Here is a 12,676-nt window from a genome sequence, read left to right on the forward strand (position 1 = left end):
GGGTGTGTGGGGGTGGGGTGGGGTTGGGGGGTGGGGTGGGGTGTGTGGGGGTGAGGGTGGGGTGTGGGGTGGGGTGTGTGTGGGGAGGTGGGTGGTGTGTGTGGGGGTGGGGTGGGGTGTGTGGGGGAGGTGGGGTGGGGTTGTGGGGTGGGGTGGGTGTGTGGGGGTGGGGTGGGGTGTGTGGGGTGGGGTGGGGTGTGTGTGGGGGGTGGGGTGGGGTGTGGGGAGGTGGGGTGGGGTGTGGGGAGGTGGGGTGGGGTGTGTGGGGTGGGGTGGGGTGTGTGGGGAGGTGGGGTGGGTGTGTGGGGGTGGGGTGTGTGGGGGGTGGGGTGGGGTGTGTGGGGGTGGGGGTGGGGTGTGGGGGAGGTGGGGTGGGGTGTGTGTGGGGGTGGGGTGGGGTGTGTGTGGGGGAGTGGGGTGTGTGGGGAGGTGGGGTGGGGTGTGTGGGGTGGTGGGGTGTGTGGGGGTGTGTGGGGTGGGGTGGGGTGTGTGGGGGTGGGTGTGTGGGGTGGGGTGGGGGTGGTGGGGTTGTGTGGGGGTGGGGTGTGTGGGGGTGGGGTGTGTGGGGGTGGGGTGGGTGTGTGGGGTGGGGTGGGTTGTGTGGGGTGGGGTGTGTGGGGTGGGGTTGGGGTGTGTGGGGAGGGTGGTGGGGTGTGTGGGGAGTGGGGTGGGGTGTGTGGGGTGGGGTGTGTGGGGGTGGGGTGTGTGGGGAGGTGAGGGTGGGGGTGTGTGGGGGTGGGGTGTGTGGGGGAGGTGGGGTGGGGTGTGTGGGGAGGTGGGGTGGTGTGTGGGGGTGAGGTGGGGGTGTGGGGGTGGGGTGGGGTGTGTGGGGGAGGTGGGGTGGGGTGTGTGGGGAGGTGGGGTGTGGGGAGGTGGGGTGGGGTGTGTGGGGGTGGGGTGGGGGTGTGTGGGAGGTGGGGTGTGTGGGGTGGGGTTGGGGTGTGTGGGGAGGGGTGTGGGGTGGGGTGTGTGGGGGGTGGGGTGGGGTGTGTGGGAGGGTGGGGTGGGGTGTGTGGGGGTGGGGTGGGGTGTGGGGAGGTGGGGTGTGTGGGGGAGGTGGGGTGGGGTGTGTGGGGAGGTGGGGTGTGTGGGGGAAGTGAGGTGGGTGTGTGGGGGTGAGGTGGGGTGTGGGGGAGGTGGGGTGGGGTGTGGGGTGGGGTGGGGTGTGTGGGGTGTGGGGTGGGGTGGGGTGTGGGGTGGGGTGGGTGTGTGGGGGTGGGGTGGGGTGTGTGGGGAGGGTGGGGTGGGGTGTGGGGTGGGGTGGGGTGTGGGGTGGGGTGTGTGGGGGTGGGGTGGGGTGTGTGGGGGAGGGTGGGGTGGGGTGTGTGGGGGTGGGGTGGGGTGTGTGGGGAGGGTGGGGTGGGGTGTGTGGGGGGTGGGGTGGGGTGTGGGAGGGTGGGGTGTGTGTGGGAGGGTGGGGTGGGGTGTGTGGGGTGGGGTTGGGTGTTGTGGGGAGGTGGGGTGGGGTGTTGGGGAGGGTGGGGGTGGGGTGTGTGGGGGAGGGTGGGGATTGGGGTGTGTGGGGTGGGGGTGTGTGGGGGAGGTGAGGTGGGGTGTGTGGGGAGGGTGAGGTGGGGTGTGTGTGGGGAGGTGGGGTGTGTGGGGTGGTGGGGTGTGTGGGGTGGGTGGGGTGTGTGGGGTGGGGTGGGTGTGTGGGGTGGGGTTGGGGTGTGTGGGGGGTGGGGTGGGGTGTGTGTGGGAGGGGGTGTGTGGGGGAGGGTGGGGTGGGGTGTGTGGGGTGGGGTGTGTTGGGGAGGTGGGGGTGGGGTGTGTGGGGGTGGGGTGGGGGTGTGGGGAGTGGGGTGAGATTGGGGTGTGTGGGCAGGTGGGGTGGGGTGTGTGGGGTTGGGGTGGGTGTGTGGGGAGGTGGGGTGTGTTGGGAGGTGGGGTGGGGTGAGGTGTGTGGGGGAGGTGGGGATTGGTGTGGGGGTGGGTTGATGTGGGAGGTGGGGGTGTGGGGGAGGTGAGTTATGTGGGGGAGGTGTGGGGGCGGGGTGGGGTGTGTGGGGGGAGGTGGGGTTGGGATGTGTGTGGGGAGGAAGGTGGGAGTGTGTGGGGGAGGTGGGGTGTGGTGTGTGGGGGTGGGGTGGGGCGTGTGGGGAGTGGGGTGGGGTGTGTGGGGAGTTGAGGGTGGGGTGTGTGTGGGGGAGGTGGGGAGTGTCTGGGGAGGTGGGGTGGGGTGAGGTGTGTGGGGGAGGTGGTTAGGATGTGTGTGGGGAGTGGGTGGGGTGTGTGTGGGGTGGGGTGTGTGTGGGGTTGGGGTTGGGGTGTAGGTGGGTGTGTGTGGGGACGTGGGGTGGAGTTGGGGTGTGGTGGGGAGGTGGGGTGGGGTGTGTGGGAGTTGGGGTGCGGTGTGTGGGGTGGGGTGTGGTGTGTGGGGTGGGGTGGGGTGTGTGGGGGTGGGGGTGGGGTGGGGTGTTGTTAAGTCCTCAATACGTGTTCGTATGGGCTGGATACGGTTGTGGTGTCTAACAGCAATTCATGATCGAGGATGTCAGGTGGAAGCAGGAGCCGGTGTCGGGGATGGTGAAGCTTCTCTAGATTTCAGATAAGGTTGTGGTGATGATCAGAGGGCCAGGAGGTCAGTATGTTGGAGCCTTGAGTATGTGGGTAGGAGGAGAATGATCTTGCAACTCTTCTAGGTGTTTCCGTTGTTTGTTTGTGTGTGTGTGTGTGTGTGTGTGTGTGTGTGTGTGTGTGTGTGTGTGTGTGTGTGTGTGTGTGTGTGTGTGTGTGTGTGTGTGTGTGTGTGTGTGTGTGTGTGTGTGTGGAGAGGAAAGATGGAGTGTGTACGGCCATCCCGCTTCCTCTCACCCACAACCCCGTCATCACCTTCCAAACACGACCAATTAAGCATCATACCTTTACTCCAACAAAAATGGGTACCAACATATGTGAATAAAATCTCAAATGTAAATGTGCATTAAATAATCATGGGTATAATTCATTCAAGTGGTGACGAGATGTAATTGTTCTTGCTGTAGGTTATGTTGTAGTGTGTATTTGCGCTAGTGTCGTTGCGTTAGTGTACAGTATAGTATAGTAGTATGAGTGTGATAGTGTGAATGTGTCGACAGCAAGAATGGTCGTGAAGGTCGTGATAGTATGCCTGCTTGGTACACGTTACTTCACAAGAGCTTAGTGTAATTGTCACCAAAACACACGGACGAATAAAGACAATTGGTACATCACGCCAGACAGAACAACTGTAAGACGTTGATAACAAATAATATACACTCATACATAACTATATATCTCTCCCTATATTAATGAAAACATACAGTATATTATAGAGCATGACCCCAAGTGTAAGGCCTGGCAGCGACACTGACTCCGCACCGCCGCTCCCACCAACACAATTATGTCCGCCAATTAGCAGTAAATTGTAGTCCTCGACCTTGGGGATGCAGCAGAGGGGGTGGGCGGTAGGTAAGTATTGGCATGGTAGGGATAAATGGAGTGGGCTGGTTGCGTATCCTATATGGTTGGCTGACCTTGGTGTGAGAGAGAGAAAGGATATGCCTGCCCTCTCTCTCTATCTCTCTCTCTCTCTCTCTCTCCACACACACACACACACACACACATACACACACACACACACACACACACACACACCTTTATTATACTAGCAACAAAACAACCTTTCCTGTACACCGTCCCCTCGTAGCTGATCTACCAGTTTACTGACGTCACCGCTGACCTCAGGGTAAAGTGTAACATACATTCTCTCTCTCTTAAATGGGGTGGGCAAACAACAAAGACAACCTGATGACCTGTACTGTACTAAGTAAACAAAATCCCCTGCGTTTGAGACCTTAGCCAGTGTTAAATAGATGAGCAGAACCTGAGCCGATCTGTGTTGTGACTGTGTTAGTTACTCATGCGTGGGTGGCTCAGTAAGGCAAAATGTTTACAGTGTTTTGGAACAGCGCACACTGCTCAAATATCCAGCAGCCTCAGTGGTGGTGTTGACGGAGGCGGCGGCGGTGGTACAGGAAAAAGGTGACCTGACCGTAACGCAGCAGTAGCACAAGGTACCTGGCTGTGCTCGGGGAGTCAGCAGCAATAACAGCACAAGTAGCAGCGGGTAGAGGGAGTTAACTTTGCAGGCCACAACACGGGTAATGCTCGGTGATGGTAGGGTACAACACCTCATTGATCCTCCCACTCTCTCACGTCTTGTTGCTCTACTGATTTACTTGTTGACGGTGTGTTACGATACAGGACACACAACCTGTATCCTCTACTGTAGAATAATACTTACTTTAGGCTGTAGAAACTCCTTCACATGTCATATGACCTGGATTTTAATATTTGCAACACGAGAATATCGCCCAAAAGTTCAAACTTTCCTTGTCAACAAAACGCATTCAATGTCACACCGTTTGATGATGTTAGTACCATAAAGGCTTGATATGTATCATTTTAATGTTATGTAATGTAAATACTTTAAAATGTTGATATTTATTTTATTTTCTAATTTGTTATTTCTATGAGGTAGAACATCAAACGCGTGACACCATACTAGAACACTGATATATGATAGCGGGAATTATTGCCTTTTTTCCCGGTCACCATTACTTTTCATGGTGTTGTGACAGGGGTAATTTAACCTGCTCTGACGGGGTTACATTTGTTTGGTTATCGCGGATGGCGCTGTCAGGGAATTTCAGTCACGTCGAGGGAAACGAGTTTGGTTGTGTTGTATTGTGTTAACGGAGATGTGGAAATAGTGAGTACAGTGTTGTGTGTTAGTGTGAAAACAAATATATGTTATCAAATGTGTGAAGTTATAAGCATATGGAAGGCTTGTGTGAGTGTTCGAATAATAGGTGTGTGTTTACATTGTAATTGAAAAAAAATACGAATTATATAATGACATACATACAAGAGTTGATGATGGTTTTTGCAGAGATTTAAAAGATTACAATTATAATTCTTGGTAAGTGTGAGATTAAAGTATGAACTAAGCATCTCTCTGTCGTGTAAAACTTGGGTAGGGAATCACCTCTTTGTCACGAAATGCAAACCTGTGCTATTATACCTGTACGGGATATTTACTGTGAATTAGGCAACGCTCGTCATTTTAGGGAATGGCACAACAACCCCATCAAACCGACCATCAAAAGGCTTATGTGATTTACCTTTCAATTACCTAAAACGAAAATAAATTACCAACACGATTATTTTTCCCCCTTTTAATTGGTTTTTCATACGAGTCGATTAGGAATATATTATCTTAATGTGCAGTATCATGTATGTGTGTTGAGTAACCGGGAGAAAATAATACCTATAATGTGATGATTATTTCTCATTTACGCTTATCTGGCCCCCACTAATGACACAAGATGGCTGGGCAGGTGAATTTTGTGTGTGTGTGTGTGTGTGTGTGTGTGTGTGTGTGTGTGTGTGTGTGTGTGTGTGTCTGTGTGTCTGTGTGTGTGTGTGTGTGTGTGTGTGTTAGTGTGTGTGTGTGTGTGTGTGTGTGTGTGTGTGTGTGTGTGTGTGTGAGGAAGGTAGACTTGTTCTGATTTGAGTCTTTTTTTCTGTTTCAGCTGAGACGCACATCTCCGAGTACTCCTGGAGGCTACAGTACCACCATGGCACGCTGCCCTGATGGTGTGTGGCCCTGGGCGACTCTCCCCAGAGATAGAGTGGTTCAAAGACGGCGATCCAGGCGTCCACAATGTCTCTCTCCCTAAACTGCATCTATAAGCCACAAAGACTGGCAGGCTTGAAATTCGTAACCTGCAACATCGCTGGGTCCATCCCTCCCTCACTTCCCGAAACAAACAAACCAGCAATTAATCGATGGTCAGCCAAGGTGTAAAGTCAACGCTTACCCCCGAACACGTTAGTATGGACAGGTTTTAGAATCAGAAAGAAAATTAATTTTTTAGAATATTTATCAGTGCTATGGTGTTCGGAGGTAAGCGTTCACTATACTCAACCTACACTGTATTGAGATTATAAGCAAAATTTCATCACAAAAAAATGCTAGAATTAATCAAGGAAATCGATTATATAAATTTTAAACTCCAGTGTCTGTCAAAACAACTAGTTATCAGAATATCAACTTTATGACCACAGATCCTTAATATTTATGCAGTGTCCTGTATCCACACTGTCCCTAAGGGGCAGTCAGGCCTCTGGGACCAACGTTCACCCTTCACAACACCCTCCTCACCCACCACAACTCATCCGTCACCCACCACAACAGCTCCCTCACCCACCACAACACCTCCCTCACCCGCCACAACACCTCCCTCATCCACAACAGCACCCCCTCGCCCACCAAAACACCTCACCCACCAAAACACCTCCCCACCCCACAACACCTCACCCCACCACAACACCCTCACCCACCACAACGCCCTCACCCTCCACACCAACCCCCACACCACCACACCTCACCCACCACAACAACCCCCACCCACCACAACACCTCACCAACCACAACACCTCCTCACCCACCACAACAGCTCACCCACAACACACCCACAACACCCTCACCCACCACAACAACCCCTCACCCACCACAACACCTCACCAACCACAACACCTCCTCACCCACCACAACACCCTCACCCACCACAACAACCCCTCACATCCACACAGCACCCTCACCCCACAACAACCCACCCACCACAACACTCACCAACCACAACACACCCACCACAACACCCTTACCCACAACACACCCATCACAACACCCTCACCCACCACAACACCACACCAACACCCTTCACCCATCACAACACCTCACCCACCACAACACCCCCCACCCATCACAACACTCCCCACCCATCACAACACCCCACCCACCCACCTCACCCACCACAACACCCCATCACCCATCCCAACACACCACCTCACCCACCACAACCCTCTCACCCATCACAACACCTCACCCACCCACCACACCTCCTCACCCACCACAACACCCTCACCCATCACAACACCTCTCACCACCACAACACCCTCACCCATCACAACACCTCACCCACCACAACACCCTCACCCACCACAACACACCCACCACAACACCCACCCACCACAACACCCTCTCACCCACCACAACACCTCACCCATCACAACACACACACTCACCCCTCACCACCACCCATCACCATAACACCTCACCCAACATAACACCTTCACCCACCTCACCAACACCTCACCCCAACACACCCACCACAACACCCACCATCATCACAACACCCTCCACCCACCACACCACTTCACCCACCACAACACCTTCACCCACACACCCTTCCACCACAACACCTCACAACACACCACAACACCCACCTCACCCACCACAACACCCTCACCACCACAACACCCCTTCACCCACCCAACACCCCTCACCCACACAACACCCTCTCACCCACCACAACACCCTCACCCACCACAACACCCCCACACACAACACCTCCCTCACCCAAACAACACCTCACCCATCACAACACTTCCTCACCCATCACAACACCCCTTCACCCACCAACATTCCAGCATTCACCCACCAGCTCACCCACCCAACACTCCCTTCACCCACCACAACACCCTCACCCACCACAACACACCTCACCACCCACCACCAACACCCCACCCACCAACACCCCCACCCACCACAACACCTCCCCACCACCACAACACCCCTCACCCACCACAACACCTCACCCACACACACACCACACCCCTCACCCTCACAACACCCTCACCCACACAACACACCACCCCAACACCCACCATCACAACACCCCCAACCCTCCACACACCCCTCACCCACCACACCCACCCACCCAACACCTTCACCCACTACAACACCTCCCCACACAACACCCTCACCCACCACAACACCTCACAACACCCTCAACCCTAACATCCTCACCACACCACCTCCATCACAACACCCCTTCATCGTTACTTATACTTTTTACAGTCACTTATCCTTTACGTTAATGTGTTCTTGTGTTCACTAATCCCTTGTTCCAGTAATATGTGGATATCTTGTTCTTTCTTTATATTCTTCCACCATTTGGGTTATAACCTGGTATCTTGTGTTCTTAAAGTGTATTTGAATATAAACATTTGGGTGGTTACGCCGCTCTGTGTATTTCAGGTTCTGTGTACATCGTTTTAACACTTGTTCATAGCATGGCATGGGGGTAGTGTACATTTGTCATGGCATGGCATGGAGGGCGTTGTAATTTGTTAATGGCATAACAGGGGGCACTGCACATCAATCAGGGCTTGGAACAGGAGAAGGTGTACATTAAACATACCACTACGGTTTTGCCCCAATTGCCCCATGTCTCTGTGAGTCAGCGAAAGTTCCCCGAAAGTTTTCCTCCAACACGCACCAGTAGCGAGACAAGTTTCAGTAATGTTAACACCGAGCTGAATTTGCAATTTTTATCCTGCTTTATGTGTGTAGTATAAGACACTTTTAGTCCGATGCTCCTAGTCAGTTTGCTAAGCACATCAACAGCGTTATAGTCTGAAGAATGATATAATTTCAGTATTTTGTTATAAGTGTTTCAGGTGCAAGCGCTTTGTCGATGATAAATTTGCTTAGGTTTGCCAAATAGTTTATGTCGCTGTGTAGAAAAGAGACATTTTTATTTCTGGTTTGGTTGGATCTGCTGAAGGTCCCTGACACGTTTATACACACACATATATATATATATATATATATATATATATATATATATATATATATATATATCTTGATAAAATCACACGTTTTCATTGATATATATATATATATATATATATATATATATATATATATATATATATATATATATATATATATATATATATATATATATATATATATATATATATATAATCAACGACCTCACCAGCCAGGACTCGAACCCTCGACCAGGGAACGTTACCGACCATACCACAAGAGCTGATGGCGCCGTGAACCTCTCATTGGGTTGTTGATTATATGTTCAAAGTCCGCGTGTTATATGGACTAAAAATGAAGTATACATGGTACCTCGTGTTTCATACCAGCTGGATTCGGTAAAATGCTACTGACATCCACATAAGCAGCACGGGCAGTTCTCAATGAGAGGTTCACGGCGCCATCAGCTCGATGAACAGGCTTTGTGTGAAATATCACATAGTCTAGAACTGCCTTTAGTGCTCTTGTGGTATGGTCGGTAACGTTCCCTGTTCCCATGAATTAGGTCGAGGGTTCGAGTCCTGGCTGGTGAGGTCGTTGATTATATGTTCAAAGTCCGCTTGTTATATGGACTAAAAATGAAATATATATATATATATATATATATATATATATATATATATATATATATATATATATATATATATTTCTAGTTTATTATCTCTGGTTTATCGCTTCTTCAAGTAGAGATAAATATTTCTAGCTCTGTATATCTGACTCATCGCTTCCTCATATAGAGAGATAAATACCTCCCGCTGGTGTATCTCTGCTGCATCTGCTGAATTTTGCCACAGCTCTCAGTCATTGTTTCAGCAAAGTATTATTTTTCCCCTGCATATGAGAGTAGTCTTGTGCCGGCCTGGACGAACCCCCAACAGACGCCACGCTATTATTAATAACAGTATTGATGGCGTCTGGGCGTCGTATCTAGTTGATTTTCTTTTGTTTTCTAAATATTTGAAAATTTTAAGTGTGGGCTTCTTACTTGTCCGGTTTTATCTATTTTTTTTTCATTTTGTTTTCAAGATAATACGTTTTTAGAAATGTTTTGGCTTTCTATCACTGGTATTCATTTGTTTTTCTAAATATTCGAAATTTTAAAGTGTTTGGGTCTCCTATATGTCCGATTTTTGTTTGTTTTTAAAGATTCCACATTTTAATGGCGCCTAGGGTTCTTATCTGGTCGATTTTCATTTGTTTTCGAAATAGTCAAAATTTTAGAAGTGGAGATATTGTCTTTGTAAGTAAATATCAGTGGTTATTTGTGTAAGTAGATAGATATATTTATTTGGTCTGGGTAGGTGGGTTATGTACGTACATTGGTTGAAAAGTGTATTTATTTTTTATAGTTTCGTTTTTGAAATTATTGTATTTGTCTATTGATAATGAGAGAACCATCATTATTGTTATTATTGTCTTCATAATTATCACCATCATTATTATTGTCATTATTATCACCATCATTTTTATTGTCATTATTATCACCATTATCATTATTATTGTCAAGTTCACCATAACCATCTATATCATTATTATCAACACCACCATCATCGTCACCATCACCACCATCTGATTCTATAACATATTCTACCCTTCCTCTTCACCATTACCTATGTCATAATCCTATATCATGCTATATCCTATACTGTGTTCAACGGCATGTATATACTGTCCTAACCTGTTCTTCAATTGTTCTTCTCTATTGCACTGTATATCTATATCCACTGTTGACTCTATCACTGTTGTCTTCAGCCATGCTAGATATAATAGACAACACTTGTATAGTCCCAGTGATTGTAGTGTTGTAGTACATTGTTATAATATAATAGCACGATATAACCCTGCCAGTTGTAGTAGTCTTGTGGATATTATATAACGTTATAGCACCTGTAGTGTTGTTGGGGAGTATATTATAATAGCACTGTATAGCCCTGCCAGTTGTAGTAGATAGTCTTGTGTATAGTAAGTCGCACTATAGCCCCAGTAGTAGTAGTAGTAGTAGTAGGCAGGAGTAATAGAAGTAATATGTCGGTTCTCCATCTCTCTGGGGTTAACTTAGCGAGAGATCAGGTCGGTTCTCTTCTCAGGGGTCAGTCATGACAGGTCAGGTCAGTTCTTGGTTTTCAAGGGTTAGTCTGGGTAGATCAGGTCAGTTCTTGGTTCTCAGGGATCAACCAGGGTAGATTAGGTCAGTTCTTGGTTCTTGGGGTCAGTCAGGGTAGATCAGGTCAGTTCTTGGTTCTTGCGGTCAGTCAGGGTAGATCAGGTCAGTTCTCGGTTCTCAGGGATTAAATAGGGTAGATAAGGGCAATATATCTTAACACTATTTATGCCTTCTAATATCCCAACTCCATTTGCCCACCTTGCCCACCTTTCCCACTTGCCCACTCTCCTACCATCATACGGACGTGCCATCCACCTGTCTGCCCCCCAAGTGACTCACCCCCAAGTGACTCACCCCCTCCCAAGTGACTCACCCCCTCCCCAAGTGACTCACCCCCCTCCCAGTGACTCACCCCCCTCCCAAGTATTTCACCCCCTCCCAAGTAACTCACCCCTCCCAGTGACTCACCTCCCAAGTGGCTCACCTCCCAAGTGACTCACCTCCCAAGTGACTCCACCCCCCCTCCCAAGTGACTCACCCCTCCCAAGTGACTCACCCCCTCCCAAGTAACTCACCCCCCTCCCAAGTGACTCTTGCCCCTCTCCCAAGTGACTCACACCCCCCCCAAGTGACCTCACCCCCCTCCCAAGTGACTCCCCCCTTCAAGGTAGTTCCTTCAACAATGGCCAATTTTTCTCAGCCCTTTTTTCTCATGTGCGTGTGTATGTGTGTATTCATAATTGATGACAGGACAGGCTTTGATATCTCATTGTCTTGGTACACATAAAGATACACTGTATGTTTAATCATGTACATAGAGGGAGGGGGTTGGCTCAATTATGTGTATTAATCTCTGTAAGTAACTTTGTGTTGAGAAGGTACGTGGGGTTGGGTTGTGTGTACATGGAGGCGGGTGGGGGTAGGTGGGTGGAGGGTGGTGGGTGGAGAGATTGATGGATGTAGTGAGGGGTAGATGGATGGAGGGGTAGGTGGGTGGAGAGATTGATGGATGTAGTGGGTAGATGGGTGGAGGGGTAGATGGATGTAGGGGTAGGTGGGTGGAGAGATTGATGGATGTAGTGAGTAGATGGGTGGAGGGGTAGGTGGTATAACGTGTGAGTGGATTGAGAGGTAGATAGGTGGAGGGTGGTGAGGGTGGAGGAATTATTGGTGTAAGGGTTGTGGGTGGAAGAAGGGGACGATGGGTGAAGTAGATAGGTGGAAGGAGTGGATGGGCAGAAAGGTAGATAGGTGTGGAATGAAGATGGGTGGATGGATGGGTGGGTGGGCGGGAAGGAAATACAATACAGGTAAGTACGTGTTCAGGTATCGTTCTAAGCTGTTACATAGTGTTATAGGTCTACTACCCCCCACCTCCCCACACCCCCATAACCCCTCACACTCACTCTCTCTCCTTCTCTCACAGCTGCCCATGTACGAGTGGAAAAATGAGGTAAGATTTTTCTCTCTCTATATAGATTTTTTTCCTATAGCCAGGTATAATATATGTTTTTCCTATATCCTAAATGTGTGTGTTGTTGGGCCACGAATATGTTTCAGTGTATTCATATTTGTGTGGATTCTGTAAGATGTTTCCAGAACAGGTTGTGTGTGTGTGTCAGAGCCATCTATCAACTTCTCCTCCTGCTGCTGCTGCTCGCCGTGTTGTGATATAAACCAACCTCTTAACTCCGGGTTGTGCTCGGGTCGATATATACCTGCAAATTAAACTAAAGAAAGTATCGGAAGTGTAGTGATGGTTATACTACGACGGCTAAAACTATATTTAAAACCCAATGAACATTAGACAAAAGAGAAGAATATATCTACCTTACACGTCAAAGGCTTATTATTAAAGACGAGGCTTGAGG

General features: G+C 49.7%; 1 protein-coding gene across 2 annotated transcripts in view; it reads left to right on the top strand.

Moving 5' to 3' along the window:
• The first annotated feature begins 5,621 nt into the window (after positions 1-5,621).
• The window catches only part of LOC121857745 (tyrosine-protein kinase transmembrane receptor Ror2-like), a 53,108-nt gene continuing 46,053 nt past the window's right edge, over positions 5,622-12,676 (top strand). The window contains exon 1 of one of the 2 annotated variants that reach the window (XM_042353874.1): positions 5,622-5,675. Coding sequence is in view for 1 of the 2 variants with exons in the window: in XM_042353873.1 (XP_042209807.1) it covers positions 12,238-12,258 (21 nt within the window). In the remaining variant the exon portion in view is untranslated. Of the gene's footprint in view, positions 5,676-12,236; positions 12,259-12,676 lie in introns of those variants that run through there. The other variant, XM_042353873.1, reaches the window with a different exon arrangement.

This window comes from Homarus americanus, unplaced genomic scaffold (assembly GCF_018991925.1).
Source record: "Homarus americanus isolate GMGI-L3 unplaced genomic scaffold, GMGI_Hamer_2.0 scaffold16712, whole genome shotgun sequence".
Taxonomy (NCBI): Eukaryota; Metazoa; Arthropoda; class Malacostraca; order Decapoda; family Nephropidae; genus Homarus; species Homarus americanus.